Raw genomic sequence first — 17094 nt, 5'->3', positions numbered from 1 at the left:
ATTTAGTTTCTCCCTATTACTACATTTTCTACAGGTCTTGCTAATTAAGTGGCTATTCTTATATGCATCAGGGAGGGTTTATCGGTTCATTTATTCCTTCCAAGGGCTTTTTTGAGCCTCTGTAGTGTATAAGGTACAACAGTAAGTCCTGTGGGGATTCATGGAGGAATTCGATAGTTTTCTGCCCTCATGAGGCTTCCCTCACAGCTCAGTCGGTAAAGAATCTGCCTGCAATGCAGGAGACTCGGCTTTGATTCCTGGGTTGGGAAGATTCTCTGGAGAAGGAAATGGCAACCCACTCCAGTATTCTCACCTGGAGAATCCCACGGACAGAGGAGACTGGCAGGCTACAGTCCTCGGGATTCCAAGAGTTGGACACGACTTGGCGACTAAACCACCACCTGCCCTCATTACACTGGCAATCAGTTAATGAGGCTCATTTTTTGTTTGCTGATTTGAGTTATCTCTTTTCACTAGATTCAGTGTTGAATGGCCACGAAGCTGCCACTGCAGCAGCCTCTTGCTACCATGAAAGGACAGACTGTGATAGGAGCCAACTCAGAAAAACCAGGGCAGAGAGGTGGAGAGAAGAAGGTCCCAGTGACATGGTTTTATCCTCTACCTCAAGCTGTGCCTCAAGTCAGCCCTAAAATGACATTTTTTTCCTGTTATAAAGAGCAACAAACTATTTCCAACCAAAATAGTCTTAACATATACACATCTTTTAATTATCTTTTTAACTTCATTGTCTTTCCAGATACAGCCTCACACTCTCTTAGAATCTTCTACTCAGTGCTGGAAGTAGAAATCTGATCTACCTTTGAACAAAGGCTGAATCTCTTCAACAGCTACCCTAGCTGATGCAACACTGTCCCAGAATCTCTGAAGTAATGGGAAGAAAAGAGGTCAGTCATAGGACCAAGTTTCACATCATCTTCTTAGGCAAAGGTGCATTTAGGATCTGAGGCCAAATGGATACTCATATGGATAGTGGCTGGAACCAGGTGTTCTTGAAAAGACCCAAGTCAAAACTGCCAGGAGGGATGCAGGTAGAAAATCTACATGAGTTTTATCTCTGTCGTACTAGGGGAAAAGAGCGTAGCCATAGATCATCAGCCAGAGAGTACAGTGCCCAAAACGGTGAGATGCAAAAGAGCCAGTACTTAGATATCTGTCTTAACAGAAGGTATCCAAGAAAGAATTTGAAGAAACACTAAACATTTTAGAAGTTATTTTCTTTTAATCCATCCTCCACTCACTCTGGCTAAAGGATCCTGATGATGCTGGGCAGAGGAGGAAGTAAAACAAAGAGAGTTCAAGCACAGACAGTCTTCTCCTTTATCATCTCCAAACTATGAATCAGGCCCATGCTGAAGGGGAGAGAGGATTCGATTGAATGAGAAACTGAAGTTGTCATTTGAATTGGACATCTTAACACACCTGAATGTGTGACTGCTCACACCTCAGCAGGACTGGGAAGCTGTGGGATCTGCCAGGGGTGGGAAAGGGAGAATTCTCTAGGGTATGTTTGAAGACAGTGTTGGAAAGAAAATACAAAGCTGTTGTTGATTTCACCCTACCAAGTTTAGCCAATACAGCCAATATTTTTTGTTGTATTGCTGCTGTGTGGTGTTATTTCCTAGGCCTATTTTTGAGGTAGACCATAAGAAACAGCACTATGCCACTCTCTGTAAGGACCCTTCAGGAAATATCTCTTTAATATTAATATCAGGGATAGTTCTGCATTGCTGGACCAAACGATGTGCTTTTATCCAACTAGTGTTCCTAGAGAAATTGAGAGCCTCAGTGGAAGAGGTCTATTCATCAAGGAGTATTTTATCATGGACATTGTTTGCAATTGCCAACACATGGTGATAATAAGAAGTGAAACAACTTTTAGTCTGGTTTAGTGTAGTTTACACATTTCCTACAGAAAAATGCACCCCTCTATTGCCTCCATCCCTTGGTGGACTGCTTCATCTGTTTCTATCCTAAGAACACAGTAAATCATGTTTTACAGAGGACTTTTCCATCTTTTTCAGGTTCTGGAAAGTGAGGACTCACACTGATATATCTTCCCTGTCTGCCAGATATTTCTATACGAGGCCTCAGTCCTGGGCTTCATTTTAGACCACTATTTTATTTTTTTCATTTTTGCCCATCTCTCTTTTATTTTTAAACCTTTCTTCTAATTATCTTTGTGTGCATATCTTTGTAAGCTCATTTAAATCCTTTTTGCACCTACATAATGAGCAATATAATAAACAGAAAGAATGATTTTAAATGCACGTACTGAATTACCTATCCCATGTGTGTAATATCCCACATGCAGTTCACTTTAGACACCTTAGTTTTCACATATCAGAATGTAGTAAACAACCCCTAGAAAGCTATTTCAGGTTTCCTTAGGAAACAGTACCATGTGGCATAACTCACCTACCCCAGTAGTGTGATCTCCCTTTGGTCCGGTGTAGGAGGTGGGAGTCTCTCCCCTCCTCCTCTGCCAACTGCTCCGGTTTCTTCTCTCCTGAGTAAATATACATTCATCTTGTTCGAAAGTACACTCTCCTGGTGGAAGTAGGAGCTTCTCTGCAAGGAAACAGCAGGTGTTGTGACTATTGAGGCTCTTTCAATGAATATATATTCCAAGGCTCACTGGAAACCCACACTAATGTGTGGTTATCATCTGGCCACATGCCCCACATAGAGAGGCAACCCACCTACCAGCACTCCAAGCCAAGCTCTTGCCTCTGGCTAGAATCTGGACTTCACCCTGGTTCTGCCATAGCGGCAGAGAACAATCAGAAATCTAGATCCAAAAGTATTGGAATACTTTGAGAAAGAAACTTTCTCTGACTTGTGAATTTATTTGTATGAGTGAGATTGTAAAACTCTCTGACAATTGGAGGTATATTGCCTTTATGGAAACATAAAAATAATAAAATTGCAAGCAGGAGGTTTCTTCAGAAATCCAGAATGAGTGAAGGAAATGCTCAGAGCAAAGCTATAGTCACTTTGGAAGAGGGAGAGAATGTGAAAAAATTAAATGTGATTTTGGAGACATAGCTTAATACATGTGGAGCAGGTTACTGAATTTTTCTGTGTCTCGGCATTCTTATTTGTAATGTGGGAATATTAATGGTATCCACCTAAGGGGGTTGTGAGGATTAAATGAGATGATGTGTGTAAAACGTTTAGATGTAAAACTCAATAAATATTAGCTAAATAAATATTAGAACTTGGTGTTTTTCTACCTGGAGGCTTATTCTCCATTTCCAAAAACAAATGTTTCTGTCTTTGGGTGCTATTTTCAATAACTCTAATAATGATTATATTAGAGTGGCGCCACCTCCCAACTTCCTGGGAACTTCTTTGGCTGAACTTGGTTCTACCTTCCTACATCTAGATTCTCCAATAAACAACCCATCTTTTCCTTCTCTAGCATGATAATTATTTTACTTCATTTTGTTTTACATACACTACAAGCTAATGAAGGTTCATTCTCTTTTCTATGCCTTGAGTGTAGAGATTTTTATCTTGTTTTATGTTGTCCTTGCAGCACCACACAAATCAAGGGACTACAAACAAATTGTCTTTTAATTAAATAAACATGGAGATTATTCTCCAGTGCCAAATAGATACCACAATATGCCTGCTGGTTAAAGAAATGGATACCTTGTGACTTAGGATGCAGTGGTAATTAATAGATAGATACAAATGATCTGCTGCCGCTGCTAAGTCGCTTCAGTCATGTCCGACTCTGTGTGACCCCATAGTTGGCAGCCCACCAGGCTCCCCCATCCCTGGGATTCTCCAGGCAAGAACACTGGAGTGGGTTGCCATTTCCTTCTCCAATGCATGAAAAGTGAAAAGTGAAAGGGAAGTCGCTCAGTTGTGTCCGACTCTTCGCGACCCCATGGACTGCAGCCTACCAGGCTCCTCCGTCCATGGGATTTTCCAGGCAAGAGTACTGGAGTGGGGTGCCACTGCCTTCTCCGATCTGGGTGGAGATAGCCATAATTTTCTCATTAGAGATAATGTCCAACACATAGCCATAATATTTGTCACTATCATCAATGCTCAGTCCATTGTTTCATTGTCATTTAATCCACTTAGAAAATATTTATTTTATTATGATTTAGAAATGATATGCTTAGCCTAGTATATGTATAATAACAATTTCATCAATATAGCTTGAAAATCTGCATTCAAGTAAGGCAAGTAAGGTAATCATAACAAGAGTAATTATCAGAGGGTATCTGTTTTCAAAGCACTGCTTTGTGCCAGGTCCAAGGCTAGGGAGTTTATATGTGTTATCCTCACTACTCAAGTAGGTATTACCATCTCTCTTATAGATGAGAATATAGAGGTCAAGTCATGTGCAAAGTCATACGTTGTATTTAAGTCATCACTTCTAAATGAGAGAGGCACTTCTGGCAAGAAAAGCAAAGGACAGACTAGCAGAGATTAAATCCATGTGGTGTATTATTAGAGAAACAGGACATGCCATGAATTGGCCAGGGAAACAAAGAAAGCTGAAATGACAGTCATCTTACCTGGAGACCAGCAGCTTCCCAATTCTATTGTAATGTCATCCAAGGCCACTAGACCACAGTCCCATAAACTTTTGCAGAGGCTCATGAAAACCACCTGCAATGAAGAAAAATAAAACTATGAGTTCAGTTAACTGAAAATTGGAAACTCTTACATCCTGGGATGTACATAGCACAACAGGAGTACAGAAGCAAGCTACAAGCCTGTCTTCATTGTCTGTGAAGTACAGATACAGTGGCATGAGTAATGGTTAACCATTTATATATGACCCGAGAATCACTTATTTTTTTCATCAGAGTCAAGCTCACAATGATATAGTGTATACACTAATGCTGAAATTAGTTTGCATTCTTTAAAGAACTGAGAGAGGAAAGCACGAGGTTAACTGGGTGACAGAGAAAAACCTGTCAGCTTTTAAGTATTTTCCCCCAAATAGTCCACAAAGTGTATACAGGGTTGATGGCAGTCCAGGCATTTTTACAAACATTTCCAGTGCAAACACTACTGATTTTTTGGAAGTGACTTTCTTACAATGTGGTTCTTTCATCTGGTGAATGAAGTCTCAGTGATTTGCCACCTGAAGACTCAAGTTCCATTTCCAAAGTAAAGATCTACATCCCTGAGTGTTATCACTAATAAAAGCCCTAAATGCAGTTATTTTATCAAGTCAAACATTTTGCATGTGAAGGAAAAATAAATCTCTTCAACAAATTATTAAGTTCATTGTGCCAAAAAAAGAGAAAAGTCCTGGATTTCTTAAATCAATTTAAAAGTCTCCTCTTCATATATAGGATGAGCAAAGAGTACTTTTCAAAACATTTTTGTTAGATTTTCACTGCACTTTGCAGTGTACAAAGTTGCTTCACATGTATAACCTAATGTTTAATGAGCACAAAGTCTCTAGTCCATGTTCAGCCCCTCAAATACAAATCTTAATTCAAAAACAAAAAGATACAATGAAAGAACAACCCAAATTATGAGCAACGAGAACATTTGATTTTTTTAGGTTCTTAAACCTAAAAATCCTAAAAAATTTTTTTAGGTTCTTAAACCTTTTTTAGGTTCAGGATACAATGTCTTCAATTTACCTGTGTTATTAGTAGGATCCCTTTGGTCTTTGATGATCAGAGCCACCAGAATATAGAATTTATTTAAAAAGAAGCTGAAAACATCACATGACAGTTTATCACTATGCAAAATATAAAATGTCTTAGGCCAATATCTTCAGAATAAATAATTATAAGATGTGTAAAAGTTTACTGAACTGGATTCATATTACTATAAATTATAAGAAAAAGACAGTTTAGAGATGTAATAATACATAGCTATGTGTGTGTGTGTTAGTAGCTCAGTCATGTCTGACTCTGCAATGCCATGAACGGTAGCCTGCCACACTCTGTCCATGAAATTCTCCAGGCAAGAATACTGGAGTTGGTTGTTATTCCTTTCTCCAGGAGATCTTCCTGACCCAGGGATAGAAACTGGTCTCCTGTGTTGCAGGCAGACTTTTTACCATCTGAGCCACCAGGGAAGCCCTAATATATAACCATATGTATCAATATTTACAAAGAACGAACTAAAAGGGATGTTTCGGTTTTTTTCATTTAACTTTTGTTAATTTTCTTATTCTTAAAGATTATAGGGATGATCTGACTATGTAAAATATATTATTTGCAGGATTTATACATAGGAGCTTAGTCTCCATTTATAAAGCAGAGGTCTATGTCATCAGCCCTGAGTGCAATTCCATTTTTATCAGCAATTCTTCTTGTTCTATGGGAAGGAATAGTAATCTGCCTTGTAATTTACTGAATTAATTGTGCTTCAGAGAAAAATCTTGGCTTTCTTTTCCTTTGGCAGCTTTAAAGTCTATTTTTGACATAAATAGTGAAAAAGCACTTTTTCAAAAAGATTCTGTGGTACTGAAATGATTCACCATGTAAATTATTACCTAAATAAGACTCAAACATATGGCATGTAAACATATCCTAAAGAGGAGAAATGTTATCATGCTTTCACATGTTTACTACACCATTATTTTATAATGATCATAAAACCAAGGAAGCAAGCAAACAACCCAAGATTTCAAAAACAGAAGAAATACACAAATCATGGTGCTGCAATCTAAAAAACAGGCCATTATTAACTCTGATAATTTGAAAATAGTATTTAGTAGTAGAGAATATATTCCTCTCATAATGTTAAGTGATGAAAGCCGCTGATAATAAAATTAAAATAAAATGAGATAAATTACATCTAACTCATCTAAAAATACATAGGAAAAAAACCATGAAAATTTACTAAATATATAACACTTTTATTAGGTTTGAGAAACTATGGGTATTGAATAGAATTTCCTTTTAGTTTCTAAACATTCTTCAATTTTGTTATATTTATAATTGAGAAAAAAGAAGGAACCAAGATATCTATAATTAAGTTGTGAAATAATGGGCTACTCTTTTTCAGATTGGCATTGTTTATTATAGTAGCTATGAGGACACGTGGCTATTGAAATTAAGTAAAATTAAACATTTTCTTTCCTTACGTGTCCTAACCACATTTCAAGTACCCGATAGCCACATATAACCAGTGATCAAGTGAGTTGGTCATAGCAGATTTGTAACATTTTCTCATTGCAGAAAGTTCCACCGGATAGAGCTTCGTTTTGGACATTCCTAACAAATTTGTGAACTGTCTTAGTGGGTTAAGTGAAACATTAAAGATATTCTGGACAACAGCAGGCCACTAAGTAATCACTGTCTTAGAACTCTTTCCACACTTAAGAGTACTGGCCAGACCACTTGTTGTTTCATCTGATGTCTGACGAAAGATTCACAGTCTGCTACGTACTATATTCAAACTATGGCCTCAAAGAGCAGATTTATTAGGCAGCTGTCTATCAGCATTCCAACACACAAAAGAAACCTGACAAGATCACTTGTTTGCTCTAACACGTTGGATTTCCACTCTGCTATTAATAGCGAGGATAATGTCAGTTCCTATTCTTGTGCTGCCATCTTTCATTTTGAGGGCTACTTGAGGTGGAGAGGTTATTTTAGGGTAGTTGATGACTGGGTAAGCTTATGACTGGGCCTGGCTGCAATAGACAAAGAGAAAGTCAAACATTTTGGTCTGTTCTTAAGAACTCTGTCCTGGGTCCTGTTAAGAATGTGACAAGAAAAAAATTCGCCATAGTCTAAAATCTTAAGGGGACTGACCTCTTGTTTAATTACAGACCTTTAAAAAAAAAAAAAAAAAAAAGTGTTTATTTCATTTTAGGCAGTATTTCAAAGCAGACAGTACCTCTAAAGACTGGGAAAAAGATCTTGGGCAACTCAAATGTATACTAGTATCTATTTGAAAGAGAAGAGGGACAAAGTAAACTGCTGTCCCTTAGACAGATCTTGATTTTATGCAAACCTCTTAAAAGTTAGGAGCAAATTAGATTTGTGTAAATCAGTTTGTTTTAGTGTACTAAAGGTGCTACTCCTGTGGGGACTAGTGATACATTAAAATTTTTGCTTTGATAGAGAATATTAATTGCTGAAAAAACTTAGCTAGACAATTTTGGAAGGCAAATAGGCAGTGAATGGAGAGCTATAAACACACATTTGCAAACAAATCATTTTAAATATAGTCAAGTAAGGTTAAAAAACATGATTTAACTTACTTTTTATCATACTAAAAATAGACATTATACATGCTCATTTATCTACAGTAAGGTGTTCCAATCTTAGCACTCCTGATGTTTTGGGTCAGATAATGTTTTGTTGTGAGGGATGCCCTGTGCATTGCAGGATGTTAAGCGTTCCTGGTCTCTACTCACTAGATACCAATATCACTCCCCAGATCATAACAATAAAAAAATATCTCCAGACATTTTCCCTTGGGGAAATGTCATGCCCAGGCATGCCTCTTGGGGAATGGGGGGGCCAGGGAAAAATTTTGTCTGGCTGAGAACCACTGGTTAAGGGTAGCAGAAAACTGTGTGGATTATCAAACCCCATTTGCTAAATTCCTATTATGTGTAGTCCCTATGTGAGGCACTTTCAGATTTGTTACCTCCTTTTGGATTCTCAGTTTCAACCTGTTCATTCTCCCCAGTCAGTTGTTTATATTTTAAAAGCGGACTAGATTGAATTAGTCTGCTCTTCCTCACACCATCAGGTGGTAGTTCTGATGAGCATGAAATATCCTTAAGCCCTAGAAACAAAAGGCAAAGGAACAAAACAGCAAGGGAGATGAACTAACTCTCCAGCTGAATAATCATCACCAAGTCAATCAGGGCTTCACTGTTTAAATTTCCTGTTTCAAAAAAATTCAAATTGTCAAAGGGGAATAGAATCTCTTCTTTGTTTTCACTCCTCTCTCTTTCAAAAAAGAAAGATCTACTCCCTCAAAATAATATAATGACAGGGAGCAGATCTGAAGGGTTAGGGTAACTGAGCAAACTTTCCTCATAATATACAAATTATAATTCTCTCTTAAAGTTATCTTTTTTTTTTTTTTCCTCAAGGAGTGGGAACAGTGGAGTGGAGGGGGAGTCTGTACAGACATCCAGCTACAAGGCTGCCTTAGTCAGATGGTCTAGACTGCTGCTAAACCAGTAAAAGTCCAGAGAAGTTCCTGGTTAAAGCATGAGGGAGAGAAAAAAGTAGAGAAACAGATAAGTCAGGAACTTATTTTCTCAAACCAAATCAAGCTGGATTTTTAAAAAAATAATTAGGATTACTAATTTTAACTTTATTAAGTGTCATAGTTTAAGTGGTACCCAACACAATAAATAGGATTTTGCTGAGGGAGGGAAGAAATGAAGCTTTGCAGGGAACTGTGGAATATATAACCACAAACTTTTGTTAAAAGTTAAAAAAATATGGTTAGTATTAAACAGCTCAACATTAGCTGAATTGACTGGTTTTTCACTGTCTTTTAAAGTACTGGGCTGGCCAAAAAGTTTGTTTGGGATTTTCCACTGGAAAATCCTCAATGAACTTGTTGGCCAACCCAATAGTTTCATGGCCTTCTGGAGACACATGGTTGGCCAGATTGCTGGATTAATCCACCACCTACTTTACCAATTGAAGAGCCCAAATTGGACCTATAATTAGAATGTAAATGATAGTTTCCAGAAATGGCCTCCTATCTTCACATAGAAACATTTCAATCCTACGCCAACAATACCATAAAATACTCAAGTTCACAAAACAAACTCAGGTTGTTATAAGTGGTAGACCTCAATAATTTACCAGAGGGTTTGATTCTGGGTTAAATTTAACTTCTCTTTTGATGAAGTTTGAAGTCTTTTGGGATCACTTGCACAGATAAATGTGGAAATGGTGACTACAGAGTTGGTAGAATTCACTAAATTACTATAATCCAGTCAGTGAAGTTCCAGAGCCCTTCATTAAAATGGTATTGACACAACTGCAGGATATACTATACTGTATAATGCAGCTGCATTCATTTAACAATTTGACAGTAAATTGTAAGAGAATTAAAACAATAAAAAATAACAAAGCAAAACAAAAATTCTGACATTAGACACTTGGCTAAAAGGATGGAATTTTCACAGATCCCTAAGGACAGACTGAGTGGAGCTTTATCTAGAAAAATGAGTGTAAGACTTTAATATTTTTAGAATCCCAGCCATGTTTGGGGAAATAGTTGCTGAACTGGAATAGCATGCCTCCTGCAGATACTATATTTGGTCTTCAGATCCCACAAAAGGCAGAATGACCATGTGTTTTTAAATAAGTCTTTAGCTGACCAACCCTTTTTCTTAAAAGATCCATCTGGTTTTGGTTTTTTCTTTTTTAAAAGACCCATCTGATTTAATTCTGCTCTTGGCTTTCACAAGCAACAAAGGTTGAGCAGCTTCCAGCTTTACCCAGCATGAGTCCTTCTGCTCAGAGAAGTCTTCCGTTCTAGGGTAGAGGGCACCCTGTGGTAGATTTGCAGACCTGCAGCCAAAGATTTTCATGGCTGTTTGGGTGGTAAACACCCACATAACTCAGTTCACTGATTTTAGACATCAACATTATTTTCAAATCATTTGGTCACAGAAAAGGGAACGGAGACCTCAGAAGAGACCTCAGAATCAGATATTTTTTAGAATGAGGAAAAGAGAGACCCTATGATATGAGCTCAAGGTCATACAATAGCCAGCTGTAGATCTAAGCATGAAATATCATACTCTGAATGTCTGATAGAGCATATTTCATTATGCCAATCAGCTCATTTTCTCCTTTTCACTTTAGGTATTTTAAAATATGATTATGAAAGACTTGAAACTCTCCAATTAACAGCATAATTAATAGCAGTGGACAAGTATGTCTCTGACCAGCATTTAGAACTAGCTTCCAGTCATTTTGCCTTATGTATGTTATAAACAGTTTTTGGTCATCTGGTGCCAGAACCTGAATCTTACATCAGATGGGACTAAATTTCATGGCTGATGATTGCTGAAACCTCTCCTCTCCACAGGAGATGCTCCCTCAGTGATATCCTTCTCTCTCTTAGCTGATGACCTTATATTTGCCCCACGTGGAAAATTTACTCCACACAGAAAAAAATGAGGAAAAAATACCCTCAACTCCCCACATCTACACCTTCAATCTTATCTTCATTTGCACTCATTTTCACTTCCTTTCCTTTGTTTTGGAAGCAAGATCTGTCTAACTCCAAAGTTCATGTTCCTCTTTTTCTGGGACATAGATCCTGTACAATCCTGACAACTAGTATTGGGGGTTTAAATGGAAAATAAACATGAAAAGCCTCTGAAAAAATGAACATCAGACAAAAGCAAGATGGTATCTAATTCCACACCGAAGTAATGAGGACATAATTACATATAATATTCCTATAAACCTTTCATCATCAGTAAAGGAAATAGGTGTGAATGCCTTCCTCAACATACAATGTGGTTTATCTCCGGTCAACCTTCCTTAGGGAGGACCTGTAGTTAAACACTTCCCTGACCAACATAATGTAAGGACCAATTTATTTATTATGGATGGAGATCAAAATACAGACCTATTGTGGCTACTTGGATGGAGATACAAAATGTCAGTCTTTCCAGAAGACTCAGAGAATGCAATCAGCTGCAAAAAAGGTGAAATCTATGTTTTTGTCTTGACTCTCAAGGGCTCACCCCTGCTCTGTATGAATTTTTCTGGGTCAGGAGAAGACAGTGACTTTAACTAATACCCAAATAATGACTTCACTCTGCTTGTGTATGAACCATAGAGACAGTTGTGTGTCTAATTTTCATTGATTCCCAGGGCAAAGTGGAGATTCTTGATGCAGGGCTGTGACTAAAATCTCATATAATGTTAAGCCCCTTTTAGCTGTGTCATGAATTATTTAACCAACATCTACAATGATGCTGATTTCACAAGCTAGCAAGGGAATGCCCCAAACCCTTCAAGCTAGGCTTCAACAGTATGTGAACAGAGAACTTCCAGATACACAAGCTAAATTTAGAAAAGACAGAAGAACCAGATATCAAATTGCCAAAATCCATTTGATTACAGAAAAAGCAAGAGAATTTCAGAAAAGTATCTCCTTTTGCTTCATTGACTACACCAAAGCCTTTGACTGTGTGGATCACAGCAAACTGTGGAAAATTCTTAAAGAGATGGGAATACCAGGCCACCTTACCTGCCTCCTGAAAAACCTGTATGCAGGTCAAGCAGCAACAATTAGGACCAGACAAGGAACAATGGACTGGCTCCAAATTGGGAAAGGAGTACGTCAAGGCTGTATATTGTCACCTTGCTTATTTAACTTATATGCAGAGTACATCAAGCAAAATGCCAGGCTGGATGAATCACAAGCTGGAATCAAGATTGCTGGGAGAAACAGCAACAACCTCAGATATGCAGATGACATTTCTACCCTAATGGCAGAAAGCAAAGAGGAACTAAAGAGTCTCTTGATGAAGGTGAAAGAGGAGAGTGAAAAATCTGGCTTAAAATTCAACATTCAAAAAACCAAGATCATGGCATCTGGTCCCATCACTTCATGGCAAATAGATGGGGACAAAATTGAAACAGTGGCAGATTTTCTTTTCCTGGACTCTAAAATCATTGCAGAGACTTCAGCTATGAAATTAAAACATGCTTGCTCCTTGGAAGAAAAGCTTTGACAAGTCTAGATAGCATATTAAAAAGCAGAGACATAATTTGCCAACAAAGATCCATCTAGTCAAAGCTATGGTTTTTCCAGTAGTCATGTATGGATGTGAAAGGTGGACCATAAAGAAGGCTGTGCTGTGCTGTGCTTAGTTGCTTAGTCAAGTCTGACTCTTTGTGATTCCATGGACTGCAGCCCTCCAGGATCCTCTGTCCATGGGAATTCTCCAGGCAAGAATACTGGAGTTGCCATACCCTCCTCCAGGGGATCTTCCCAACCCAGGGATCAAACCCAGGTCTCCCACATTGCAGGCAGATTCTTTACCAGCTGAGCCACCAGAGAAGCCCAAGAATACCAGAGTGGGTAGCCTATCCCTTCTCCAGTGGATCTTCCTGACCCAGGAATCGAACTAGGGTCTCCTGCACTGCAGGCAGATTCTTTATCAGCTGAGCTACAGGGAAGCCCAAAGAAGGCTGGGCACCAAAGAATTGTTTTTGAACTGTGATGCTGGAGAAGACTTTTAAAAGTCCCTTGGACAGCAAAGAGATCAAGCCAGTCAATTCTAAAGGAAATCAATCCTGAATATTCATTAGAAGGACTGATGCTGAAACTGAAGCTCCAATAATTTGGCCACCTGATGTGATGAGCCAACTCATTGGAAAAGACTCTGATGCTGGGAAAGATTGAGGGCAGGAAGAGAAGGGAGTGACAGAGGATGAGATGGTTGAATAGCATCACTGACTCAATGGACATGAGTTTGAGCAAACTCCAGAAGATAGTGAAGGACAGGGAATCCTGGTATACTGCAGTCCATGGGATCACAAGGAGTCAGACATGATTCAGTGACTGCACAACAACAGATAGATGGGCTTCCCTGGTAGCTCAGTTGGTAAAGAATCCACCTGCAATGCAGGAGACCTAAGTTTGAGCACTGGGCTGGGAAGATTCTTTGGAGAAGGAAATGGCAACCCATTCCAGTACTCTTGCCTGGAAATCCCATGGACAGAGGAATCTGGAGGGCTACAGTCCAGGGAGTCGCAAGCACAACAGCTGGACATGACTGAGCAACTAAACCACCACCACCATACACTACATAGCAGTTTCCAGTTTCTCAATATTACTAACAGTGCTTGATAAATGTGGTAGGTAAATCTCTGTACATAACTATGATCATTTCCTTATGATAAATCCCTAGAATTGTTTTGTCTAAAAATTTGCATAATTGGGTCTTTCTTTTTGGTACATATAATTTAATTGTCATCTAGTAATATTATATTGAGCTTCCCAAGTGGCTCAGTGGTAAAGAATTCACCTACCAGTGCAGGAGTCACAGGTTTGATTCCTGGATCAGAAGATCCCCTAGAGGAGGAAATGGCAACCCATTCCAGTATTCTTGCCTGGAAAATCCCATGGACACTGTCCATGAGGTCACAAAGAGTGGGACATGTCTTAGTGACTCAACAATATTACATCAATTTACCATCACACTAGAGCCTATGAGAATTTTTATTTCCTTGAATTCTCACCTCTCTATGGCAATACTTTATATATCACATACTTAAATATGTGGGATCCCCTGGTGGCTCAGATGGTAAAGAATCTGTCTGCAATGTGGGAGACATGGGTTCAATCCCTGAGTTATGTAGCTAAATACATAAATATTTAATAAGTGTCTATAACTCATAGATTATATACATATATTTTGGGGCCTAAATGAAAGATCAATTTTTTAATTGATAAATTGAACAGTATGAATATGAATGCAGCTATTAATACAAATATACTTCTTCAAAGTATTATATTTAAAAAATATCTTTATCCATTTGATGGACAAATGTACTGTTTTGCTATTTTTCAGATTTCTTTGGTTATAAATTAAGTTGGACATGTTTGCATATTTATTTTCCAGTAGTAACCCTTTTCTTCTTATTTGCCTGTATATATTCATTGCCCACTTTCCTATTGCTTAGTTCATCTGTTGCTTATTGATTTATTAGAGTAAATTTAAATCTTAAACATATTAGGAGTTTGTCATATATGTTGCAAACTTTTTTTTCTGGCTTGAAATTTGCCTTTCGGACATGTTTATTAGGCAATCCTTACTTGGAGAAAGAAATTAAGGGAGAACTAAATGTCTTGGCTTGGAGACTGAGATGAACTTGGCAGGCCACAAACAGTAATGATGGATCCTTGAGCATTGCATACATTCCCATGTAAGTTGATGTTGAACAGAAAATAGGACTTCATGACCCTTCAGGCTGTGGTGGCAGATGCCATTATGAAGAGGCTTGTAGACTGCCTGGAGAGAGACTTCCACTGGAGGTATGCACTGCAAAGAGAGACCACAAAGTTCCCAGAGAAAGCCATACAAGAGAGGGAAAAAAGATGGGAATATCTGTGCAAAAGTAAATAAGGTGTTCTTCCATGCAGGAAAGCAGAGAGTCTTCACTAATGTGTGAGTTGACAATTTCCAAGTAGTGAATTCAGCTTATACCTAGAGCATATAGCAAATACCTAAATGATCTATGAGTTCAGAAAATCAGAGGATCTCCAGAAAATCTCAATGTGACCATTAAAATCAATATTGTCATCCAAAATACTTGCAAAAAGGTAAAATGGTTGTCTGAGGAGGCCTTACAAATAGCTGTGAATAGAAGAGAAGCAAAAGGCAAAGGAGGAAAGGAGAGATATACCCATTTGAAAGCAGAGTTCCAAAGAATAGCAAGGAGAGATAAGAAAGCCTTTCTCAGTGACCAGTGCAAAGAAATAGAGGAAAACAATAGAAAGGCAAAGTCTAGAGATATCTTCAAGAAAATCAGAGATACCAAGGGAAAATTTCATGCAAAGATGGGCTCAATAAAGGGCAGAAATGGTATAGACCTAACAGAAACAGAAGATATTAAGAAGAGGTGGAGATAATACACAGAAGAACTATACAAAAAAGATCTTCATGACCTAGATAATCACAATGATGTGATCACCAACCAAGAGCCATACATCCTGGAATGCGAGGCCAAGTGGGCTTTAGGAAGCATCATTATGAACAAAGCTACTGGAGATGATGGAATTCCAGTTAAGCTATTTCAAATCCTAAAAGATAATGCTGTGAAAGTGTTGTACTCAATAAGCCAGCAAATTTGGAAAACTTAGCATTGGCCACAGGACTGGAAAAGGTCGATTCTCCAAGCCAAGCTTCAGCAATATGTGAACCATGAACTTCCAGATGCTCAAGCTGGATTTAGAAAAGGCAAAGGAACCAGAGATCAAATTGCCAACATCCATTGGATCATCAAAAAATCAAGAGTTCCAGAAAATCATCTGCTTTATTGACTATGCCAAAGCCTTTGACTGTGTGGACCACAACAAATTGTGGACAATTCTTAAAGAATGGGACTACCAGACCACCTGACCTGCCTCTTGAGAAATTTGTATGCAGGTCAGGAAGCAACAGTTAGAACTGGAAATGGAACAACAGACTGTTTCCAAATAGGAAAAGGAGTACGTCAAGGCTATATATCATCACCCTGCTTATTTAACCTATATGCAGAGTACATCATGAGAAACGCTGGGCTGGATGAAGCACAAGCCAGAATCAAGATTGCCCGGAGAAATATCAATAACCTCAGATGTGCAGATGACACCACCCTTATGGCAGAAAGTGAAGAAGAACTAAAGAGCCTCTTGATGAAAGTGAAAGAGGAGTAAAAAGTTGGCTTAAAACTCAACATTCAGAAAAAACTAAGATCATAGCATCCAGTTCCATCACTTCCTGGCAAATAGATGGGGAAACAATGGAATCCATGACAGAGTTTATTTTGGGGGCTCCAAAATCACTGCAGATGGTGACTGCAGCCATGAATTTCAAAGATGCTTTCTCTTTGGAAGGAAAGTTATGACCAACCTAGACAGCATATTCAAAAGCAAAGACATTACTTTGCCAACAAAGGTCTGTCTAGTCAAAGCTGTGGTTTTTCCAGTAGTCATGTATGGATGTGAAAGTTGGACTATAAAGAAAACTGAGTGCTGAAGAATTTTGAACTGTGGTGTTGGGGAAGACTCTTGAGAGTCCCTTGGACTGCAAGGAGAGCCAACCAGTCCATCCTAAAGGAAATCAGTCCTGAATATTCATTGGAAGGACTGATGCTGAAGCGGAAACTCCAATACTTTGGCTACTTGATGCGAAGAGCTGACTCATTACAAAAGACCCTGATTCTGGGAAAGTCAGGAAGAGAAGGGGATGATAGAGGATGATGACTGGATGGCATCACCGACTCAATGGACATGAGTTTGAGTGAATTCCAGGAGTTGCCAATGGACAGGGAGGCCTGGCGTGCTGCAGTCCATGGGGTTGCAAAGAGTTGGACACAACTGAGCAACTGAACTGAACTGACTGAAAATACTTGAGAA

At 38.6% G+C, this 17094-nt stretch overlaps 1 protein-coding gene across 2 annotated transcripts in view; it reads right to left on the bottom strand.

Moving 5' to 3' along the window:
• The window catches only part of MAMDC2 (MAM domain containing 2), a 163332-nt gene that overhangs the window by 19670 nt on the left and 126568 nt on the right, over positions 1-17094 (bottom strand). Inside the window, exons 10-11 of one of the 2 annotated variants that reach the window (XM_070794625.1) lie at positions 4557-4650; positions 2441-2589 (exon numbers count right to left, since the gene is read on the bottom strand). In XM_070794625.1, the coding sequence (XP_070650726.1) occupies positions 2441-2589; positions 4557-4650 (243 nt within the window). Of the gene's footprint in view, positions 1-2436; positions 2590-4556; positions 4651-17094 lie in introns of both variants that reach the window. The other variant, XM_070794624.1, reaches the window with a different exon arrangement.

The sequence above is a fragment of the Bos indicus genome, chromosome 8 (assembly GCF_029378745.1).
Source record: "Bos indicus isolate NIAB-ARS_2022 breed Sahiwal x Tharparkar chromosome 8, NIAB-ARS_B.indTharparkar_mat_pri_1.0, whole genome shotgun sequence".
NCBI classification, from domain to species: Eukaryota; Metazoa; Chordata; class Mammalia; order Artiodactyla; family Bovidae; genus Bos; species Bos indicus.
The sequence above is the reverse complement of the archived record's forward strand: the minus strand, read 5'-3'. Positions and strand labels throughout refer to the sequence as shown.